The sequence below is a fragment of the Phragmites australis genome, chromosome 5 (assembly GCF_958298935.1).
Source record: "Phragmites australis chromosome 5, lpPhrAust1.1, whole genome shotgun sequence".
Lineage (NCBI taxonomy): Eukaryota > Viridiplantae > Streptophyta > Magnoliopsida > Poales > Poaceae > Phragmites > Phragmites australis.
In genome coordinates this window covers 9,450,699-9,475,117 of record NC_084925.1, presented here as the reverse complement: position 1 = coordinate 9,475,117, position 24,419 = coordinate 9,450,699, and the positions used below count along the sequence as shown (strand labels likewise).

General features: G+C 41.9%; 1 protein-coding gene and 1 long non-coding RNA gene across 4 annotated transcripts; one reads left to right on the top strand and one right to left on the bottom strand.

Annotated features, from left to right (window-relative positions):
• Positions 1-15,709: 15,709 nt before the first annotated feature.
• On the bottom strand, positions 15,710-17,296 carry LOC133918713 (peroxidase P7-like). The gene is made up of 3 exons (XM_062362729.1): positions 16,944-17,296; positions 16,617-16,811; positions 15,710-16,475 (listed from the first exon to the last, which is right to left on the bottom strand). Exons 1-3 carry the CDS (start codon positions 17,172-17,174, stop codon positions 15,921-15,923), a joined length of 981 nt encoding a protein of 326 aa, XP_062218713.1. The 5' UTR covers positions 17,175-17,296; the 3' UTR covers positions 15,710-15,920.
• Positions 17,297-18,990: 1,694 nt separating this feature from the next.
• LOC133918712 (uncharacterized) lies at positions 18,991-24,146 on the top strand. Of its 3 annotated transcripts, none has more exons than XR_009909829.1 (5): positions 18,991-21,724; positions 21,819-21,891; positions 21,991-22,045; positions 23,324-23,410; positions 23,897-24,146. It is a non-coding gene; the product is annotated as an uncharacterized LOC133918712 (long non-coding RNA). The 3 variants fall into 3 exon arrangements; XR_009909827.1 differs by having other exon boundaries at positions 23,893-24,146; XR_009909828.1 differs by lacking the exon at positions 23,897-24,146 and having other exon boundaries at positions 23,324-23,448.
• Positions 24,147-24,419: the final 273 nt, after the last annotated feature.

The window sequence follows — 24,419 nt, the reverse complement described above, 5'->3', positions numbered from 1 at the left end:
GAACAAAGCAAACTTGAAGAAGAACCTCTACCCGCACAAAGTCGGCAGTCGTGGGTACATGAGGAAAGAACGACAGTGGAAACAAAAGCTAGATGAACTATGAGAGAGAGGTGTCTTGCTTGAGATGGAGGGCTAGAGCGAATGATCGACACACTTCATTCTTGGGAGGGGTGCTTCTTACTCGTCTGATGGAATCTTATGCTTTACAACCTCCAAAGACCAGGAATTGACAAAAACCCTTACAAAAAAGCTTACGAAAGCCCACGAGTAGTCTGCACAAGGATCTTTCAAGCCAAATAGGGATAGGGATGAGCTCACCTTGGCATTAGAAAACAAGGAGCATGGTGGTCACACATGAGGTGTTGGGGTGATGGGTTGGAAATATGGATTCAAAGGCGACATCGATTATTACAAGAGTTGAAAGAGATCCCAAGCAGAGCGAGTTGTAGAACAAGCGCTACAAAATGAGAGGGAATATACAGGCGAAAAGATAACAGAAGTAGTACAACAAACCCTCATGCGTGAACTAGGCGCCATTGTGAGTGAAAAGGAACGGTCCACGGTGTCTCATAATGTTGCGCGCTCTAGCCCTGGTGGTCGTCAAAGTAGCTGTGCGTCCATGGGAGTTCCAGAAACTGACCTAATCACTTATCCTGTGGACCTCATCACAATACGGACACCGTGTGAACTATACATTGGTGCTCGAAACATTACCATCAAGGTGGCTTTCGACATGGCTTATCCTCACGGCTCCCATGAATATTTTCACGGACGTCCGATACTAGAGGGCTATGCTGTGGTTGAAGTAGACGAGGCAGTTGACCAGTACCGTTATATTGAGGAGGACTACCCCGTAAAGGAGGGGGTGAACACTATAGGAGAGAATGAGCACACATTCATCGCGTGGGAGAAGGCCTACATAGTGTTTCCACCAGGGACAACTCTCGATATATACTCTCCATAACACCTAGGGCCATTATCGCCTCGTAGATATCCCTCTCATCAGTCATCTCCTAGAAGAAGTCCACCTCCTCAACCATCGCCTTGAAGAAGTCCACTGCTCAAGAAGCTAGCACTATCAAGAAGCCAGCCATCAACTCAGAAAACATGATCAGGTTCCGCAGCATCCAAGCGGACGACATCATCTAAGAAGTTGGTGCAATCTAAGGTGGTGGAACTCAAGGATGTATATTCACTGACTGCTGAGGAAAACAAAAAGATTGTGGACGCCAGTGTCATGACTCAATTCCATCCTCCACCACCTCCACAGAAGCCCATTGAGCTTGAAGATACTATAAATTTTTTTCATGAATATAGCCAAAGCTAAACAAATAGGGGCGGCTTCAAGTAAGCTGTCGACTGACTAAGAATGTATCAGTAAGAAGCAGGTCAGAAGTAAATCAGGTCCAATCGTTCAGGATGCTCTAAGCATTGGAGACTTCCTGGCTTCATCTAGATTAACAGCAGAAGAACTAGCATGACTTACTATGGGAGCAGATATATCGAAGTCAGATGTTATATGGCGTTTGAGTTGGGTAAACCTTTGGTCAAACTAGATATAGAAAGAAACCTTACAACTCAAATGTGCCAATTACTTCAGTGGTACTTGTAGCAGTTCGGGCAGGCTATACAGGCGTTCCCCTTAAGGTACAAAGATGAATATTTTCTCAATGGGGACGACTGCTTCTAGGTGAAGTTCAAGTGCTTGTATGAAATTTACAAGAAATATGCCCTTGACGTGGCCATAATTAGAGCATGGACTCTGTAAGTGACTTATGCATATAATTCATGTTATATGATCTCGTACATTAAAACCGCATGGCTAATTTCTCTCTTTAGTAGAATGGAGTTTCAAGCGTGCAGATAAGAATTAGATAATAAAGTAGGATTCATCGATCGTATGCTTGCCAACCAGAAAATTATACGATCAAAACCAAATTTCACCGAGGACTACTTATTGAAGAGTCTACTTCATCACCAACATAAGACCTTTGTACTCTTACCTTACAGCTTTGAGTATATGTTTGCATACCAGGGTGTTCAGTTTTTATGGGCAACTTTATTCTAGTACTAATTTGCTATGGTAACATATTCCTGCAGTTTTCATTGGATCCACCTTATCATCCACCTAAGCTTGAGCAAGATCATTATCTTAGACTCACAAATAAGAGATAAGATGATTTATCAAGACCTCATTGACATACTAAATAGGTAAACTTTATCATTAGTCTTCACGTCGATTGCATCTAAGTTTAATCAGTATTCATATTCACGTACATAGCATACACAATATACTGCAAAAAGAGTGTTATGTACCGTCCATACAGGAAGCAGTATGATGTAAAAATTGACTTTCTAATACGCATAAAATATTCATGACATGCATTTCCTATTGAATAAAAATGTTTAATTTATTCCACTAACAAATCCTTTACTCTTGAAGTGTATGAGGCAGCCACCCGATAACAATCTCTGTAGTTTCTATGTTCTTACTTTCATTCCACTAACAAATCCTTTAATGACCTTGAGGTATGAAATTATATATTGATGCCTTCTTTTCAATTTCTATACGTGTTTAAGGATTAATTCATTTGATTCTTCTATTGCAGCGCTCCAAACAACACACAGGTGTGTTACAACTTGCAGAAACACATGCCATTCAAAAATCGGTCGTCGGGTTTTTCATGGAACATGTTATCAACCCAACTGGCGAGTTTCATGAATCGATCATGCCATTGACGCATGAGAGATCTTCAAATGATTCTGTATCTTTTAGTAGAGAGTATGTGACAAGGGGGAATGCTACCAGGGGGTTAGACGACTTATATATCGCCAAATGACACCATTTTAATAAAGGATATTAATTACTATGTATTAAAAAAGGACATGAATTACTATGTATTAATGAAGGTGTATTTTTTATTGATTTCCATTAAATATGTGTCTCATTGTATGCATGTCAGAGCACTTGGTTTGGAGGATCTTGTTGTGGCCTTCGATTTGCTTTCGGAGTTGGTATCGTCAGATGACTCTTCGATAGAATGACCTTCCAACAATGATACAAAGGAGGAGCCAGAAGTAGTAGCCTGTAAGTGTCCCTAGGAGGAGGACGAGAGGCTGGTCCATCAGCTATGCACTACAGAGGAGCAAGAAGCATCATCCCGTAAGTGTGCCCAAGAGGAGGAGGATGAGAGGGTAGCCCGTCAGTGCGCTGTGGATGAGCATGAGAGGGTGGCGTGTTAGTGCACTGTGAAGGAGGTCAAGACTCAAACCGTAGTGGTGTTCAGGCATCGGACTTTGATGTCTTTGACACACCGACAAGCCTAAAAGCATAGGTGACATTACAGTTGATTAGGCGTGGTCGGGTCCTCCGCTCCACCACCATCGGTCCCCCGGCATCCCCAGACGTACACACGCCATCAGTCGTTCGTGCGGAGATGCAGTCCTCATCGCAGGAGAGGTAGAGGGATACTGTACTGGCTCAACTCAACCGATTTTTCAGATGTGACCTGTGAGAACTATTATGTATATATATGTTCACTCGAATATGACATGAATTATTATGTGTTAATAAAGGTACTATTATTATTGATTTATATTAAATATATATCTCATTGTTGCATGTATTGAGAGGGAGAGAGACAGAGAGATCGAGTAGATAGAGAGAGGACAGAGAGGGAGCACAAGGAGGGAGTACAGGGAGGGAGGAGGGGTAAAACACTGCCGGCTGAAGCATTCAGCCAATAGTGATGCATTGGGAATCACTACCGACTAAAACCACTAGCCGGCAGTGATAACTCTTTCACTGTCGGTCCTTCGAGCCGGCAATGATAGTCTCCGACTATCACTACTCGTTACCCACTGCCGGCTCTAAAATCGACAGACAAGGGGGTTTTGAAGTCGGCAATAATGTGATGTTCTGTAGTAGTATAGGGGTAACAACCACCTAAGCCAAGGCTTGGTTCTCATACTAGTTCAATAAAAAATAAAGAATACTCGTTCAATATTTTATGTGAAAATATTAAACCTATTTTTCCAAAATGTTAAACCTGGTTTCGCAAAGTGTTAAACTAAATCTTTTAAAATGTTGAAAGGCACGTAAACCTAATACATTATAATAAAAAGTATTGAACTTGTTTTTTCAAAATGTTGAACTCAGTTTAAAAAAAATGTTGAACTAAGTCTTTTAAAATGTTGAAAGGTACTAAATTGTAAACCTAAGCACATTGGCATTAATTAATTGAATTTGACAAACAAGAAAAGAAAAAACAAAGCTACGCTGTGAACTGAGCTGACTCCTGCCGCTGTGTAGGCCAAATTAGACCTATTTAGCTGGGTTAGTAGGCTGCTATACATGAAATCGTCACCCTATATATATTTGTAAAATTACATGTCTATTTTAAAAATTGACAAGGATAAGCTACCGTCGCCCATTAGATGAGCGACATTAAGGTATTTCTCATCCAATGAGGACACCTTGTGGGCCTCACGGTCTAACAGTCTAGAAGTAAATATGCCACCTGACTTGGTTGCCGCGTCAAGGTGTCATCCGTCTAATGGGTGACATGAGTGTGGTCGTGCAACCCCGCATGCTCGCCAAAATGTGTCACCCGTTGAAAAAGCAACACATTTTTGATATAAAAACCGTGCTGTGTGCCTGGCCGACGTCACCCGAGTCATTTGCATCCTTTGCAGCTGAGAGAAGAAAGAGAGCTGAGAGGGAAGGGAAGAGAGGAGAGGAGATGGGAGGGGAGGGGAGAGAGGAAGAAGTAGCGGCTAAGTCCTGCAGGAAAAAGGTAATTTTTGTTTTATTTTTTTATAAACCTAGTAGGATAGTTATTAGTGGTAGGTTTTGATATAGATTAGAGGTTATATATAGGGTTTAGACATAGATTTATGTAGATCTATATTTATAACTAGGGTTAGATATAGTTTAGCAATTAGATGTACTCAGTAGGAATATGTTAGCAATTTGATGTAGTATTTAGATATATGTTCGGAATTATATATATATATATATATCATTTAGATATAATTTAGATAGAACATAGCTAATAGATGTAGGATTTAGAAGTTTTAGATGTAGTGACTCAGGGAATTTTTTGCAATATAAAATAAATATTGGACCATATTTTTAATCAATGTTGTAATATTTTATATATAGGTTTACATATGTTTTTTTTGTTCGGTCAGAATATTGGTAGGGTTTTACGTTGATGAATTGCATATATGTTGGATAAGTGACAATTTAAAAAAAAATTATGGGGATAATAAAATATTTTATAGTCCGAAAGGGGTAGTACTGTCGGTCTTTGAGTCAATGGATAAGGGTATTTTCAGATCTATGCAGAAGAGTGTCGAGCATTTGTATTATTGGTTGATGTAGGATTTCAAAATAGACTCTGAGATTTAAGAGATGACTATTAATATTATGGGCAACCGTAGGAGAGATGATGCGTACTGGAAGGTGCACCCGCTCAGTAAAAATTAACTTTAGAGGAGGTACCTATAGGATGTAGTGGAAAGAGGTTAAACATTTATATTGCTTGTGCAATAGAAGAATAAGGAGGGAGTTGTGGAGATGCATGGTGGGGGTACGAGGAGGAGGAGGAGTAGGATGACGAGGAAAAGTGTGATGAGGAGGAGGGTTATAAGGATGACGAACCGGATACTAGACAGTCATCGGCTGATCTAATTGAACCCACTGGTGAGGCAGATGATGGAAAACAAGTCTCTTCTCTAACTAAACAGATGGAGCAGGATGATTTTAAGGCCGACGAAACTCCTAAATATAACATATCAGATGATAAGGAGGATGTTCGTATTCCTACGTACTTACCTGTAAAATGGTGCCAAGAAAAACGCAAATTTACTGCCTAATAGTACACTCTATCTTCTGTAAGCACAAACAGAGATGGACCAGCAAGTATTGCAAAAATGGGCTCATATCCATGCGCCGGGAACCAATTGGAGTTGGAGACTATCGACTGATCCAGACCCAATCGCAGAGTGCAGTACTGCACACAAATCAGTTGCAATTCGGGCGCATATGTTAGTTGACTGGTCCCTTTCGGAAAAATCGATACCCAAGTGCATGTGAGCCAACAGCTCTATCTTCACCTTTCACTTGACATTGAGTCTCGCACCCTCCATTTTATTTCTGATTTTTTGTTGATTTATGAAATTCCAGTGGAGGAGTAGAATGTGGCCCACGGTGCAGTCCAAGATTCTGCACTACAGCATCCTCTCTCTCTTCTCAATCTCCATTATATCCTGTCTCTTTCTCTCTCCTCTCTCTCTCGCCTTGGTTTCTCAATTCCAGTTTTTTTAAGTTCATTAATTCTGCTCCGATCAAACCCCGAAGCAGCTAACTACAATGTTAATGGTGTTATTGTTTCTGGTAGTCCAATCCTCTTGGTTTGTTGTTTATTTGTTTTTTTCTTAACTAATTAAGGTGTGTGATGGTAGAAGAGAGAAAGAGAAAGTTTGGTAAAACAGAATTATTAGGAGAAGTTTTACTGCCGAAAGTAGCACCCATTAGAGAGAGAAAGAGAAATATAGTTCAGTAAAACTTGTTCCACCGTACAAGATTGTGTATAGAGGTACATAATCTTATATTATGAAAGCGCGTCGCGAGCACGCGATTCCGTTGAGCCACATCACTGAAAAAAATCGTCAGTCGTCAGATTTGGCACGGGCCGTTGGATCTGGCGGAGAGAAGTCTGTGTCTATCAGGCTATAAGGAACGGCATTGGAGTCTACCGCAGCTGTCTCGAAAGTTCCTTCTCTGCTCGGTCAACGTTAGAAAAAAAATCCCCCACTCACTCTCTCATTCCCTCCTTTGAGAAGCTATGGCTCCACCCTCCTCTCGTCGCCAACCCCTCCTCACACCGCCTGGCCCTGCCATCACCTTCTCCTTTGCATGCCATCTCCTCATGCTTGCTCCCCACATACCTCCTCGGGTAACCACAACCGCCGCCATCTCCTACGGCCACCGTGTTGCCTCTCCGCCGCCTCCTTCCTACGTGCTTCCTCCCGTAGCATGGAGCGGGAAGGGCAGAGAAGAACAAGGTGGTGTGGCGGTGAGCTAGAGGGTGAGATGGGCCATAGGGGCACCGTAGCTCACACGTGGCAAGCCAAACCGCGAGTGTGCTCAGCAGTCACAGCGGCTGGCGTGCGGCACACCGCCGTCGCCACCACCGCCACTGCCGCATGGCCGCAGGAGGAGCATGGGTGGCGTGCAGTCGATCCCATCGGGATCGATGAGAAGAGTGATCAGGGAATGGGGCTGATGGTTCCGGGCCTCCTTGCAGCGATGACCTCCTCCGTGGATGAATCTCATACCCTCATCATTGTCGCTACCCCGGTTTCCACCTCCATAGTGACAAATTGTGCGAGTCCTTAAACCAGTTGAATACGGCAATGAGAACTCTCGACATCAGGGTTGCTACCCTCACCGAATTGTAGACCACTCGCGTTGTCTCCTCCTCTAGCAAGTCTGCGACCACTTCCTCAGTACCATCCATGGCTTCGTGGGCCTCCGCTTTTTCCCAGGACACCGTCCTCACCATTTTGATCATCACCACCGAACACTCGCTGGCGACGCACTCAAGGTGTTCGATGTTCGGTCGCAACCTGCATCCCTGTGTTCTAACGTCTGCAACCACTTCGTCGGCATCACCCACGGCTTTTGCAGCCTCTCCTCTAGCCCAATATGCTAGCCCTGTTCATGGAAACCGATGTCGGGTCAAGCCTGCGACGCATGCGTTCTAGCATCTGCAAGCACTCCAGCCACCACCCTAACGTCATCTATGACCACCTCCACTCTTGACTTGACTAGCACTAGCGTTAGGGTGTTCAGCGATACACAGGGTAGGGTGTTCGAGGTAATGCTTCACAGTCCAGAAGCTTTATCTGAGGAGTATCTATCATCAAGGATACACATCATCATGAAGAAGAGATATTAGTGTAGTGGACTAAGGCCGGGTTGCCATCGATTTCCTGGGCATTTTCATCCTACACATGTGGTAATATACAATGCATGGAGATTGGCTTGCATGAGCAGTTCTAGCTTTCCATGTCTGCTGTTAGCAAATGGGTTGAGGAATCACCTTCTACTACTAAGTTTGCTTGTTTCGATGAGTGCATGAAATGGCATCATCCATGGCCACCACCAGCACAAATAAAAAACATAGGCAGTGGACTTGAGCTACAGCCATCACCGTGGCCATTGTTTGAGTGCAGTCGAGGCGCAAGGTGATCAATACCACACCCATGGCCACCACTTGCTCTAAGGCTTCATTGATGATTAATCATCCGCAACGATGCTCGTCAATTTGTGTGGAGTTATGGCATGGTGGAAGACATCAAGACTGGTGAACACTCCATTGTGTTGACATCTCCTTTGAGTCTTGTGGTCCTATCAAGTGACAAAACTTTGCATCAGCTTGGGATTTCCACTACGTTTGCAGTTCTAAGTTTTGTGAGATCCTGGAAGGGCCATGGTGCAAGGGATGTACCTACCTTGAAAGGTACAATGTTTAATATTAGCTTGATCTGAAATTCGAGTTCTCCATTTGCTACGTTTAAAAGTATTAAATGTTTGGCATTTTGACAATGTTCAACCAGATACATTTTGACAATGTTCAACCAGATGCATAAAATATGTTTAAGTATTCAAATAGAGTTGGTTAATTAAAATCAGGGCAGTCCCTTGGTTGTATCCTAAAGAATTTCATTAAGAAAAAAATGATTGATATGCCTATAATATTCATCACTATTCCCCAACTTCACAATTTGATACAGTTTTAGTCTGCTATTTCCGAATCCCTTTTCTGTTGAAATTGATTAATGTGGGATTAGTGCAACTAAAGATAGAGAAAAGAAAAAAAAACTGCAGATTCTTTTCCTAATAGTTAGTATTGTTTGTAGTTAAAATTCATATGCTAGATTAGATGCTATGACTGCCCCCAAGCAAAGATCACTCTCCTTGCTTGCAGTTTGTTTTTCACCAAATGATTTACTGTCAAGAAGACTTAAGATCATCAATTAAGTACTTAAAATATGATGAGTTGAGGTGTCAAACTAGAACCGTAGACTTTCTAGTTGTCTTTATATAATGCTTGAAGATTTTGTTACTAAAATAAGGAATTTGGGACATATCAAGTTGTAGATCTCCTTTCAGGTTTTTGGACTGCCATGCAACTACGGGAAGAGTTTAAAAGCAGGAAGAAGATAACGTTAGAGAAAAAAAGATAATGAAAAAGAAAATCAAATGAAAAGTATATTTTGATTGTCGGGAAAAAATCTATGCAGGAGGCGTCGGTGCTGTATGGAATGTTTTTCCCAATTATCTCTCTAGACAAAAATAGAAAACATAACTTCCATTCCAGCTCAATAATTCTGCGCACGCATCTCAACGATGACCTCAACGGTACAGATAGCAATGTAGGCTCACAGCCAGAGGAGAAAGTCCGCGTCCGGTCCCTTTCGAGGGTTTTAGAGCCATTCGCGCGCTCGACGTGCGCGTGTCGCCGGAATTCTCGTCTCTCCTGCTGATCTGCCTGTCGGATCCTTGTCTTCTATCACGGGCAGTACTTGTGGCCCTGTTACGGGCACTGCAAGCACTGTTGCTAGCAAAGCCACCGACGCGATATCACTCGGGTGACTAACGTACTAGCGTACGCCGCGTCCGTTTTTTTATAGAATATAAAAAACATCTAAAAAAATTATGTTCATTATTTTTGACATCTCAATATTTATTTATAAATTTATTAATATTCAAAACATTCGTTGAATTACGGGGAAAATAATATTATTTTTTTACATGCACATAATTTTAATAGGTAGACGACAGTAATACGAACCTAACAAAATTTGTTTTATATTTTTTTAAGTTTTAGATATTTTTCTGTGCGTGTTAGATTATTTCAACCGATTTATCAATATAATTATTATACCTTTCGCTATTTTTCTGGAATTTTAAAAAATTATATTATATATGTAAATATATCAATACATATATACATACATGCAGTATATGTACATATATACATATATGTATCCATATATATACATATATACATACATAGGACCCACATAAACAGTACCTACAGTTCTATGAACAGTAGCTAAAGTAATTTGGACCCTAGAATCACTCCAGTACTTAAGCTTTAATATATAAGTATTGATATCATCCTTTCAGCTGCTTGCTTGGAGGAGGACAGGAGATTGACTCATAAAAAATTTACAGATACACGCATATAATCTAACTTTTTGGCTTGTACATAAATTTACAGATACACGTGTCACTAGTGTTTAGGGTTTCAATAAGACTGATGTGCTCTATATGTGTGGCTTTGATTTAAAGCCTTGTGTTACCTTCGACACCTAAGATCAGACTCTAAGGTAGATCCTATTCAAAAAATTAAAAAATAGTAATGTATTCATGCGTTGTGACGGTTTCCAAATCTTACACAAAATTTCTCAAATTTTACATCAAATTATTTTATATTGCACATGATACAAACAAATAAATCAGAAAACACTACGTGAAAAATAGTTAAATGAGACATTATTTAATGATAGATTCTTCTACAATCCGTCACTTACGTAGCATCAGGTTAGAATTGGATATTGACTTGTCACTGATAACAGATCATCAGCGACGGATAATAATGTTACCTGTCACTTCTCACATTGGTGACGATTCATAATTACACTCATCACTTATTACATAATCATAAGTAGCGGGTCTCCCTGCTGCGGTCATAAGTGACGAGTCTCCTTACCCCAGTCATAAGTGACGAGTCATATTACGACCCATCACTTATTACCTAGTCATAAGTGACGGGTCTCCCTGTAGCAGTCATAACGGACAGGTCATGTTACGACCCGTCACTTATGACTTAGCATAGGTGATAGGTCTCCCTGGGCCAGTCATAAGTGACAGGTTATATTGCGATCCGTCACTGATGACTTAGCTCTGTTATAAGATTTGGCCAGCTACTGTGCACGTCCAACAGTTATATGACTCAACAGCACTACGCGTACAATAGATCTGGCGATTTTCTTCGATTCTATTAGAGACTCTCTAATATCTTATTGATTTAATGTTTGAATTGTTGCTAGGTTTTCAAATGTTTGCATCTCTACCTTTTCTCCTCCTCTAACTCCTATTTGGTAGATTTTTTTTCTTTGAGTTGTAATCGATCATTTTGCACCTTTATCCAAAATCTTAATACAAGTAAGTTGTATTTATGTTAGATTTTATACTAGGTTTGCCCGATCTACCGTGAGATGCTATAGATCTAGTGTAATTGTATGAAATTTTTAATCGCATGCTTAATCATACAATTAAGGTTATTGTTAATAAAGAATGAATATTTTTACATTGTAGATGACGGACAGAAGTTGGATGTACTTTGAGACCCGAACTTGTTTGGAGTACCTGAGCGGGTGAAGTATTTTATGAGCGCTGCTTTGGTGGATATGAAAGATCATGATAAAAGGACAATGTATTATCTATGTTATGATTGCAGCAATGATAAGAAGTTCTCGATACTAGATAATATTCATGCCCACCTAGTCATACGTGGATTTAAAGAGAATTATACATGTTGGAACAAACATGGCGAGGAAGACCTTAACAAAGGAGAGATGGATCGGAGCCTTTATGCCGACAGTGTGGATCGAGGACTTACACCCGGTGACATGTTAGGTTTCAATGATAATGATCTTGATGATTTTGTAGAGAATGTGAACTAGATGGTGCGAGATTTCGAGTGTCACGACGAGTATAATAGCGACGAGTTTAATAAATTCCAGAAATTTATGCGAGATTCCAATATGCCTTTTTATCCTAACTGTAAGGAGAAGTACACACGACTATTTAGAGATCTAAAGCTTCTAGAGTTAAAGGCAACTCATGGTTAGACTGATAAGAGTTTTGAAGCATTGCTGGATCTGCTAAGGGACATACTACCGGAGAACTTGGTGCCCAAGGGCGCTTACGATACGAAGAAGATAATTTATCCTTTAGGACTAAAAATAGGAAAAATACATGCATGTAAGCAAGATTGTTTCTTGTTTCGTAGAGAATATGCATAGCTGGATCAATACGCAAATTCCATAGCAACATTAGCAAATACATGCATGTAAGCTACAATGAATGGTCTATGGGAGCAAACAAATTGCATGATCTGCAAACATTAGCAAATATCATAGCAACATTAGCAAATTGGTTTGGAAGCTAGCATTTGACATCAATGGGAAGATGAAAAGGTTACTAGAAGGTATGGTATATGTTTATCTAGACAAAGTAGATAGGCAACAAATAATATAACAACTTAGATAAAGTTTTAGACATGATTGTGTCTAAATGCTGAGTGTAGAGAATAGGCTCAAATAGTGAACAATAGACTGCATGCCACTCATTGTTCCAAAGAAAAAGAATGACAACATAACACTAACAAAAATTAGAATATAATTCAATGTAAGGTTTTTCTTTGAGCCTAAATACCAAAAGAAGTTACATGACTTCATCAAAATGATACAGACAAATGCCGCATAGGGATCACAACATACCTGTATTAGATTTTCGTCCCATGTTTATTCATGGCCATAGCAAGTGCTGTATGTACTTTCAATGAAATAGACCCATAACTCATTGCTCCAGTACAAAAACGTTTCATTATCTCACTTGCTGGTTCAACCTTATCCAAAGAAATTCTATCATTGATATCTTTAAATCTCAGCATACCACTCAGATTGCAGATCTTGTTGAGCTCCTGAATTCACCTAAAATATTCTTTGTATGCTGCCTGGCTGTTGATTCTAGCTGCTTCTTGTAATTTTCCCATTGCAAGTGGATGGTTGAGGTGGACTTCACCATTTTTCCTCCAGTGGTAGTCCCCTAGGTTGGGAAGGGCCTTTGCATCTACACTACTAGGTGGAAGGGTTCTTGATGGGAAAGCCAACTCATGAAGACGAAGAGCATCATGCAAGCATTTTAAATGTTGCACCCTCAATTCTGCTAGGTATACCTTCAAAATACTTGTCGATCACTTTGGAAGAAAGACCAATAGCTTCAAATATTTGAGCACCTTTGTAGGATGCAAGGGTGGATATTCCCATCTTTGCAAGAACTTTCATCATTCCATAGTTAGAATCGTAGAAATATTTCTTCACCAGTTCTTCCTTTGTAGGGTTGCCCATCACCGTTAGGAGGAATCTTCCCATCATTCTGCAAGCACCAAATTGATTCAATAGCCAAATAAGGACTCGTTTAATATCAAGTATTGAAGCGTGTCACTACAGCTGATCAATGGAAACTGAACAAGACAAACATAGACATCATTTTGCTGCATGTTGTCAATATATGAAAAAAATGTGCACACGAAAATTTTCCAATTTATCTGACAGTCTGAAAGTATCAAGTCATCAAATGATTCATGTACCGAATTTCATGCCATGGAGCAAGAACTTGGCAAATTGGTTTCTAATGATTTGAGAACGTGACATTAGAAAGAACATCAAAATATAAAACAACTAGTAGGAAGAAGTATACATATATGCCTTGTGAAGATGGGAGGACATCTCTCCTACCTCAACAACCACATCACTTACAAGCTAGGTCATGCAAATCCTGCAAGAGAGCCATTGCGATTAAGAACAACTATATATCAACTGTCAGAGTGCAGGGGAAGCACCAAAGATTTTGCAGTGTTTTGTTCTGTGCACCATTCTATAAGGTGCTTGAATCCTTAAATCCTAACATCTCTGCTTGTGTTTCAGATTAGAATTCAAAGTTTTAGACCTAACATCTCTTAAATTCTACAAATTCTAACATCTCTTAAATTCAAAACACTTTGCTTGTGCTTGAATCCTTAAATCCTAACATCTCTACTTGTGTTTTAGAGTTTAGAATCTCTTAGATCCTAACATCTCTTAAACCCTAACATATCTTAAATTTAGTTACTCACAGTTTCAATTCAGACCTTGTGCTTCAGTGCTTGACTACTTGCGATGCGAGAAGACATAAGTACATAACTCAGAACTTCTGGGAGCCGAGTAGTGGAGCACCATCTCCACCTAACACCTACTGAACTACGCCGCCTGTTGGTCCGCTAGAAGTGGGGGCGTTGTCACGCCGGGCATGTCACGGGCTCACCACTCATGGCATCAGCTCAGCCGCCGCCTGTCACCATCAGCACATGCTCCGATGCTAGGTAGCTCAGCGCCACTGTGCGGAAGGAGTATTAGGAATCGCTGAGTGCCGAAATGGGAGTTGGAGTGGGGTGCCATCGGAGTGGGGAACCCGCTGTCTCATCACCACCTCCCTCCCCAAGCCCTCCACCCTAAGGGCGCTCCATCTCCCATAGCCTAAACCCCTCCCCGCTGCGCTCCTCACCCTTGTCACCGCCCCTGAGCTCGCCATCGCTACGCTTGCCCCGCCCTCGAGAAGGCGATGCACCGGTGAAGCAGCAGTGGATCTAGCGAATCTCGGTGGGCTTGCGAAGGGTCCAGTGATGCCATTGAGGGGGTGACGAGCCGGCGATAGTGAGAACCCTGTCTAGGGGAATCTCGCATCTTGGTGGTGGCAGGGCGCTCGAGACATGAATTGCACTCTAGGTGTTAAGGTTTTTCCGACTGGCCGGTTTTGTAAAATGTGTGGAGCAGTTTTCTGGTGTGGGAGTGGGCCAGGGTGGTTTTCTATCAATGGAGTGGGACGGGAGGAAATTGTCGCCACCGCGGTTTTCGGGCAAGTGGGAGCGTGTTTTTTTTGGGTTGTTGGCACCTTTTGGTTTTTTATCGGACACCATTTTTTATAGTTTTTTATTATGTGGGCATGGGAAGGGAGATGGGAGGGATGACGAACGAACTAACTTTGATTTTATACAGTAGAGATTCTTAACTAGAGCTCCCATTGATGATAGTTGAAAGATGATGGAGAAAAAACAATAATCAATATAAAATAATATTGTATTACTTGACGTCTAACCTAAAACTTATAAACCGAACATAGCAATATGAACTTTAAAAGTTCCCTCTTATCAACTACTATATATTAAAGTGCCTGGTATCCGTGAATTCTCAAGCCCCTGCTGCTGTAGCAGTGGGCCTGTGTATGTACATGTATATATATGTATATACGTGGATACGTATACATATATTATATATGTATACATATATATGTAATTGTTTTTGGAAATTCTAGAAAATATCGAAATGATTATTAGTTACATTAATAAATCGGCTGAAAAAAAATCTAAAATGCAAAGAAAAATATCTAAAACTCAAAAAAATATTAAACAAATTTTTTTAAGTTAGTATTACTTCCACCTATACGTTAAAACTATGTACATACATAAAAGTACCATTGTTTTCTCTATAATTAATTGAATATGTTTAATATTAATAATTTCATTAATACATATTGAAATGTACAAAATTTGTGAACCTAATTTTTTAACCTTTTTTTATCGTGCTCCATACAACAAAATAAAAGTTCACAAATTTTTTAGTCTTTTTTTTTGTCGTGCTCCATATAGTAAAATAAAAATGAGCGCTACGTAGACGCGCTAATCAGACTAGTAATATATAATACCAAGTTTAAGACAGACGCCACGGACGAGTAAAACAGGCCACCGATGGAAGTTACTGACATGAGTTCCAAGCTGCTACTGATCACCAAAATATTTATGTAAACTAAACAAAAGAATGCATAATATATTTCCAAAAAATTACGCATACATCGTGTTTGATTGTCATGAAATCTCTACGGCTTCAGGAACAAAAGAAAAAAGAAAAAAATATCAATTCACTGATGGCTTTGGCCCGTCTCTATTTCCATTGTCATGCCATGCTTTATTCGTTGCAGCGAATCAATTAACAAGACAATTTCCGTAGTATTTCTCGAATCACGAATTCACTTTCCTGCAGTCGAGCCTGATCTCCCCGCTGGAGCCCGTCAGCGGGCTGACGTTCCCGAGCCTGACCATGGACGCGGCGAAGTCCGACGCGAACGCGCCGGCGTTCGCGCTGTACAGCCGCACCAGCGTGTCGACGGGCCCGTTGTTGAAGAGCTCCTGGTCGGAGTGCAGCAGCCCGGCGCCGGCCACTAGGTTCCGATAGTACCCGTTGTCGAACTCGTTGGGGGTGAGCGAGTCCAGCGGCGCGAGGACGGCGTCGCCGCCGGAGGCCAGGCAGGACTGCCGCTGTTGCGACGCGAACGCGGGGCTCACGTTGGCGTCGCAGTAGACGCGGGTGCGGAAGCTGGAGCAGCGCGCCATGCCCACCGTGTGCGCGCCGGACAGCGCGGCGAGGTCGCGCAGCGCGAGGCCCTTGGCGGCGAAGGCGGCCAGGAGCGCGTTGAGGTCGGAGTCCGGGCCCGGGAGGTCCGTCGCCGCGCCCGTGCTGTTCGGGAACGTCGCGTCGCGCCTGCCGAGCGGCACGGCCCAGCTCGGCCCGCCGAGCTGCATACACCATGTATGCACGCGCGCGTTAATTCGAGGCGTGTTGTTTCACGCTCGATTGGTTATGCTGGAGAGAGAGAGAGAGAGAGAGAGAGAGAGAGAGAGAGAGAGAGAGAGAGAGAGAGAGAGAGAGAGACGGACCAGGTTGACGCTGTCGCGCGCGGCGAGGGCGAGGATGTCGGCGCAAGAGACGGTGGCGGGGCAGGCGGCCTCGACCTGTGTCTTGATGGTGTCGATGAGGTCGAAGTCGAAGGTGGAGCCGCCGGCGTTGGGGCCGGCGCCCTTCTCGCTGGGCGTCGTCGGCGTGTCGTCCAGCAGCAGCGAGGCGTCGCACCCCTGGAATTATTGAGCGGCCGGGAGCAGGGAAAATCAGAGCAGGTATGTGTGACATGTGAGCATGCATGACACGGGGCGCGGTGTGCATTCAACATTTCAAATGTCGCAGAACGCTTATCGATTGTTACGCACATTGACGAAGCAGTCGTGGAAGAAGAGGCGGAGGATGGCGGCGCCGTTGCGCGTGTCGTTCATGACGGCCTGCGACATGACCTGGCGCACGACGCTGTGCACGGTGGGGCAGCTCGCGGAGTAGAACCCTGCCGAGAGCTGCGCGTCCGTGCCGCGCTCGAGCGCGCCGACGAGCAGGACGACCGCCGCCAGGAGCAGTGCTCTCGCCCTCAGCGCGGGGAAGACGGCCATGCCTGCCTGCCAGTGGACTGCACAATCTAAGAAAGAAGCTGATGTGAAGCTGGACTGCAGCCGTAACAATGCTACGACTAGCTAAGTGGGGGCACCGGCGCGCTGCCGCTGGCACGTCGCAGCAACGTCGTCGAACTATCGATCGTGGTCGTGCGTTGCGTGGGACGGAATCTTGACATCCATTCATTCCCTTGGCTCCAAGGTGGGTTGGGTCCAGGGTCAGGGTCAGGCCGGCTCCTTTGGACGAGCAACGGTTAGTGCCGGCCGGTGCGCCAGTCCACTGCCGAGTGCCGATCGATTTCTTCGCGCGGTGCATGATTGGTTCCACGCACCTGCGCCTGCAGGTGTTGGTTCGGTCTGCGCGGGTGGGCGGTGAGGATTAACCGAGACAAGAGGGCAGTGGCGCAAGCGCAAGCGCAACCGCCGGGTTGGTTTGGTTCGTCCCGATGGACTTTTCCGGGCAGGACGATGGGACGGCAGCGGGCTGGGCACAGTGGCGCGTGCCGGCCGGTGCGGGCACCGCGCCTGGTGGGGTTCGGATGGTCGCACGCGGCTGCGTAACACTGCACCGCCACGTTGGTCGGTGGTTCAATTTTTTATAAATTATTTTGGTAAAGGCTAAATTCCGGGTGATGGAAACATGCTGGTGCGCTCTAGCGCGCACGCCATCTAGAGCCGTAGGATGCTAAACGAGCGAAAGGGACCGCTACCATGGGCATTCACCACTTGTCGCTCTCGCTCTCCATTCTCCTCCCATTACTCTCTCATCCCCTCTCTCTCACTCCACCGCCGCTAGATCGAAGCACACCTCCCTCCTCCGCCCTCATCTCTCCTTCATACTCTGCATTCCGCGTCGACCCCGTGACACAGCGACGTGACTCATGTGTAGGTGCATCGACAGTTGAGCTCGCACCATATCCGGAGAAGGGAGGGTGGTGTGGTGGGTGAGGGTGCTTTCGGAAAGATGGCGGCGTGGTAGGCAGGCACAACCCCCAAATCTGTTTGTGTTTCGTCGACAACTCCAATCCGCTCGTCCATCTCGAAAAAAAACATATGATGCGTAGAAGAGAGAGGCTGTATTTTGGCTCCCAAATTTGGTGCACTGTATGCTTTCAAATTGCATCTATTTGCTTCAATTTTTCGTACTGATTTTGCTTTTTTGGTGCAGCCATTTGCTCCAATTTTGTGCATCCAGCTGAGTCAGGGCAACAAGTTAGTAAAGTTTGACATGTCGGAAACTTGCAAGTTTTGATTCTATATTCCAATTAGGATCATAAGATGTGAACAACTCTTCTTGTGTGTCATGTAAGGCTAACTGAAGCAACTTGGGTGCTCACAAGAATCATCTTTCAGATCTTTATTGAACTGTTATTTCCACAAATTGCATGTAATTTACATTGCTTAATTTGTCGTAGAGGCATTTTCAGATTTCCCTTTGGACAATACCTCACGATAACCTCATTCTTGAATGTTTCATTGAATATGAGTGCAGAAATATTTAAGCAGTTGGCAAAGTTGAACATGTTGTGATCACAACAAGGTAATCAATAAGGAGGTTCAACAATTGCAGTCATTGTCACCAAAAAGAAAGTTTTGTCTATCGATAGCACTGAGCTGGTATCAGAATTTTTCTGAACTATTGATCCTTTCCATGGTAAAATCTGACCTAATCTTGTTTTGTGGAATCGCCATTGAATTCAGATACTTTCGTGTTACATAGGTTTCAGTCCTTTTACTTCGTTTTTCAGTTAAACTGAAATTCACCGTTATTCCATTATTTTTCAACTTTTATGTTTCAGTAGCATCACCTGTGTAGCATTTTTTTTTTTGGGGAAAAGGGAAGCTTTATTGACTTACATTGTTATAACAAGATGATTACAACCAATACAAGCCGCTCTTAGTCTCTGTATACTAAAGATGCACACAGTCCAAAATAACAAAAACAAACGGGAAACACCGAGAAAATGAGGCAACAACTTGGTAGAAACATGAACGGTCCCTGTAACTAAGGATTCTGAATCCGAACCCTAGCCAAGGCTGCTGAAAAACCTGACTGCCTACTCCAGTCTTGTACATGCTATAGCAACTATCTCCCGCGAGTAGAAGAAGCATATACCAGGTACAGAGCAATTACATATATGTAAAAATAACCTGCAAAGTAGAAGAAGCTTTCTTATTATTAAAAATAATGTCATTCTGCATCATATAGACCAGCATATGGCTACCACTCTGACCATAATATTAGCTTTTATGCTTTTACTAAGGTCTCGTAACTAGTTTCCAAACATATTGGTAGCATTTTGTGGTGGGTAAAGGTTTTTAGTCATCTGGATCATGAGCCAGGCGGAATGAGCAAAACGGCATTCAAATAAGAGATGCCTAATTATCTCATCTTTGTAACAAAAAAATACTTCTGACTGCCTTGCCATCTTATTTTTTTAGTTATCCTTTGTGAGTAAGTCCATCTCCAACAGATACTCTAAAAATTTATCCCCTATAATACTATTACAGTATCCTCTAACACTATTACAACATCCTCTATTTTTTCATCTCCAGCAGCTACCCTATTTCCTACCTTCCTTTACTCTCCTCTTCTTTTCGCCCCCATGGTCATACTCTATGAATAGTGTTGAGGATCGCTACAGTAGTCCACAAATTTTGAGCACCCTCCCTCCCGGCCGTATCCTTGTAGCAGGTGATACGACATCTGTTGGAGACCGATACAGGAGCTAGGATCGGCAAAAGGACAGCACAGTACTGAGCACAGTGTTGCAAACTCGATTTTGCAGACGCTGCTGGAGCTGTCCTAAGACTCCCTGCTGAATATTCCATAGGAAGATCCTAATTTTTGAAGGTATTTTCAGCTTCTAGAGGTTTTTATTAATTTTTGGAGGAACTACTTGTTTTAAAGCTTGGTAGAGAGAGTTCACTGAGAATTGTCCATCTTTGATCAGATTCCAGTGGAATTCGTCCCGCTCGCTTGTGAGGTCAAGGCTATCTAATTTCGATAAAATCCCTTTGAATGCTAAAAGGCGAGAGCCATCTAGATTTTGGGAAAAAGAGAGATTTGCTAGGGGTGACTGGATCACCTTGACCACAATTTTATCTATATATCGGGTTATACTATAAAGGCCATGGTATTGGTCGCACAGAGGAGAGTCTCCCAACCATGTGTCTTCCGAAAACCTAATTTGTGATCCATCCTTAATGGCCAATGTGCCAAAAAGGAACAACTGTCACTTTACTTTCATAAGTCCAGCCCAAAATAGGGAATCTCTCGATTTTCATCTAATTTGGGATAAGGCCTTAGACCCCAAATATTTATCCCTCAGCAACTCTTGCTATTTTCCCTCAAGATAACAGACCCCTAAACTCCCTTGATCTTTGGGTTGGCAGATGGTCATCCATTTCACAAGGCAGTATTTTTTTTATGTCCATCGGTTTGCTAATAAAATCTTGATCTAAAGTAATCTAAATGTTTAACCACTCCCTAAAGGATTTGGAAAAAGAACATCATATACATGGGTAAACTGGAGAGGATCGAATTAATAAGGAACAGTACATCCCTTGACGATAGGTTTTTACCTATCCAGTCGGACAACCTCTTCGCGATCCTCTCCTATACCCCTTTCCAATCGCCATTTTTCAACTTCCTATAATGGATTGGAAGACCTAGGTACCTTATAGGTAGGTTGCCTAACGCACATCCAGAAAGCTGGGCATATTGCTCTGCTTTGTCTTGTGCCATCGCAAAACAAAACAATTCACTCTTGTGAAAGTTGATTTTGACCCTGGACAAGCATTCAAAGGCACAAAGTAGGAGTTTCAAATTCATTGTTTTTTCTAGGTTATCTAGGTTATGATCCAAAAAGAGAATTTTGTCATCTGCATATTGGAGATATGAGAGTCCATCTTCAATCAGATGTGAAATTACTCCTTTAAATTGCCCTGCCACTATTGCCCTTTCTATCAAAGTAGCAAGCATGTCATCTACAATGTTAAAGAGGAGAAGAGGGAGAGGGTCACCTTGGCGGACTCCTTTCTTGGTCTAGAAGAAAGGTCCAATAGCATCGTTTACTTTAATGGCCGCACTGCCCCTAGAAATGATCTTTTCAATCCAAGAGCAGCACTTGGGGGAGAGCCCTTTCATCTGAAGGGATTGCAAAAGGAATGACTATTTGACCTTGTCATATGCCTTTTCAAAGTCAATCTTCAAAATGACCCCATTCAGCTTTTTGCGGTAGAGTTCATGGATTGTTTCATGCAAGATTACAACCCCTTCAAGAGTGTTTCTCCCTTGGATGAAAGTTGTTTGGGTTGGATGAATTATCTTATCCACCACTGCATTCATTGATTTAGTTATAGCCTTTGTTATGATTTTGAAACTAACATTCAACAAGCATATGGGACGATACTGCTAAATTCGGTTTGCTTCTTTGGATTTTGGCAGGAGGGTGATCCTTCCAAAGTTGAGGTTGTGGATTTGCAGGTGATCCGAATGTAAATCGTGGAACATTGTCATAAGGTCAACCTTAATGATTTCCCAAAAGGTATGAAAAAATTCCGTCGGGAATCCATTTGGCCCTGGAGATTTATTATGTTCGATCTAGAACATCGCATATCTGACCTCCTTTTCTATAAAAGGTTTTGTTAGGAAGTTATTTTTGGTTTCAAACACCCGGGAGATGCCATCACTTGGTGATTCAATCATCGTGAAGTGAGTAGCATCTGGTGGACCGAAAAGCTTTTTATAGTAATAGGTGATGAAATGACGAAGCTGTTCGTCGCCTTTAATCATGCCTTCTTCCTGGTGCAGGCTGAAGATGCGTTGCTTCCTGTCACGTCCATTTGCCCACATATGAAAGAATTTCGTATTTTCACGCCCCTGTTTCATATGATTAATTTTTGCCCTTTGGTACCATTTTAATTCCTCTCCTCTGAGGAGTTTAACTAGCTGTTTATTCCATTGATTTTTTAATTCGATCTCAAGATCAGTTAGGTCTGTTGATTCGGCTGCTCTATCTAAATCATAGATGTTTTAAGGAGCATTTTCTTTTGATGCTTGTCTGTTCTGGCTGTATGCACCGCCCAACCTCCAAGATGTCTCCTCAGGCAGCTTAACTTATTATATCAACTCTGCGAAGATGGTCGGAAGCAATGGCATTTGTTCCACACCTCCATTACTCGCTCATAAAAGCCTTCTCGAGTTAACCAGCCTTGTTCAAACCTAAAGGGAGCATGGTGCCCTAGGCCGCTCTTTTCGCTAGTGTCGATGAGGAATCACCTGTGTAACATAGTTTGGCCACAATCACCAATGCACTACCAACAGCAGGACAGGTTGTAGCTTCCCACTGGCTCAGTTGCAACTGCTCCCTTTTGGGTGTCTTGAACAGCTAGTAGACAAAATTCAGAAATGCATGGCCTCTTTTGTGAATGTTTTTAGTATTTGGTACAAAAAGAAATTCAGAAATGCTTAGTCAGAGAATTGCAATCAACACAGTTTGTTTCGTGAAAAGATAGTATAAAATAGTTTTTTCATTCAACATAGGGATAGCAAGATAGTATATGGTCCACCCCTTCCCTAAAGATGCATCCGATTGATAAGCAATTATGCAAAAATACTTTATGTACATTGAGCAATTTAGAATAAGGTATCAATCATGTTTTCATTAACTTTAATAAGTTCCCATTTGTAGCAACAGACTATATGGTTTCATAAATCAATTATGCAAAAATTCTATATTTACTTTAAGCTATTTAGAATTTTGTATCAAGAATTTTTTAAAATAAATTTAATAAGTTCCATTTTCTAAAACATGTAGTAATTCTATATGGTTTCATAAAGCAATTAAGCATAAATTATATATTTACTTTGAGAAATTTAAAGTTATGGATAAAGCATTTTTTCATCAACAATAATAAGTCACCATTTTATTGCATTTTAAACAGGTAACAATTCTATATGCTTTCATAAAGCAGTTGAGCATAAAATATTGTCTACTTTGAGCAATTTGGAGTATGCATCGAGCATTTTTTAATTCTCACATTTTTCGCTTTCTAGAAGAATTTTTTTGTACTTATGAGAAACACTTTTTTACATGCAGTAATCTTTTTTATGATGTTTATTGTTTGTGCTTTTCTGTTGCTAGGATTTGCTGGGTTTTTGGAGCCTGGAGCCTAGGTTTGCTGATCTCATACACACAGAGGATAGCTGAAAGATACCTCCAAGGAGTCCGGTTAGTGCTAAAGCAACCTTTTTATTTGTTTCACCCTCCAAAAGGAGATTTGCGTATTTTTTTTAAGCAAATTTTGGTCTCATCAGATGCAATCTATAATGCTTAATTGAGTGGCCAAATGCAAAATATGATTTATTTAAGATACCAAATGCAACTCTATGTGCATAGTTAGATTCTTATTAGAAGAAAAAAGACAATATAGCTAGATCTTTGTTAGATGCAAAATGACAATATAGTTCATACATATTTCTCTCTCCCTAATAAAGAAGGTTCATTGTCGATGCATAGGGTAAATTTGCTTCACTGTATTTTTCTTTTCTTTTGTGACCACTTTTTATACAATGAACAAAGCATGGCTAAAAACATAGAGCTAAATGTTTTATACAATTTAAAAAAATCTGTTCATGGTCCTTTTATATATGATTTGTTTGTGGTTTAGTAATCACTAGCTAATTTATTTCCTCTTTTGGTGTATCTAATAGACAGGATGCAGAGAATAACTAAACTCTCTCTAACAAAGGCAATCAATATAATCAAGAACAATTCTCAAGCAGAAGAGAAATGAACAGTGCTTCAAGGTGATTTGATTTTTCTGTAGGTTTAATTCATGGCCACTATTAACGATTAGTGAACCGTTGATCTTACAAATTTGTATAATAGATGGGGATGTCTTGAGTAGACAAATCAAAGGAACACACAGATGGGGTTTTAGACAGGTTTAGACCTCCTTTAAGATAATAACTCTATGTTATATTTGTCTTATATTGATCTGAGCCTATTACAAAGGGGGTGCATGGCTAACCTGGATAGATCTATCCTAGTCAGCTACATCCTTGCTCAGCTTATGATGTCTTTTGACTTGTGTGACTTATTCGACCTCTACTATCTTGTTTTCACTTGTCCTTCGCAGGGTCCTGAGGCTCCGTATATATAGGGGCGTCATACGGCCTCCGAAGTATACCTTCTCATTCATGGAGATAAAATTTCCTGTTTATGGGATACCCTGGGT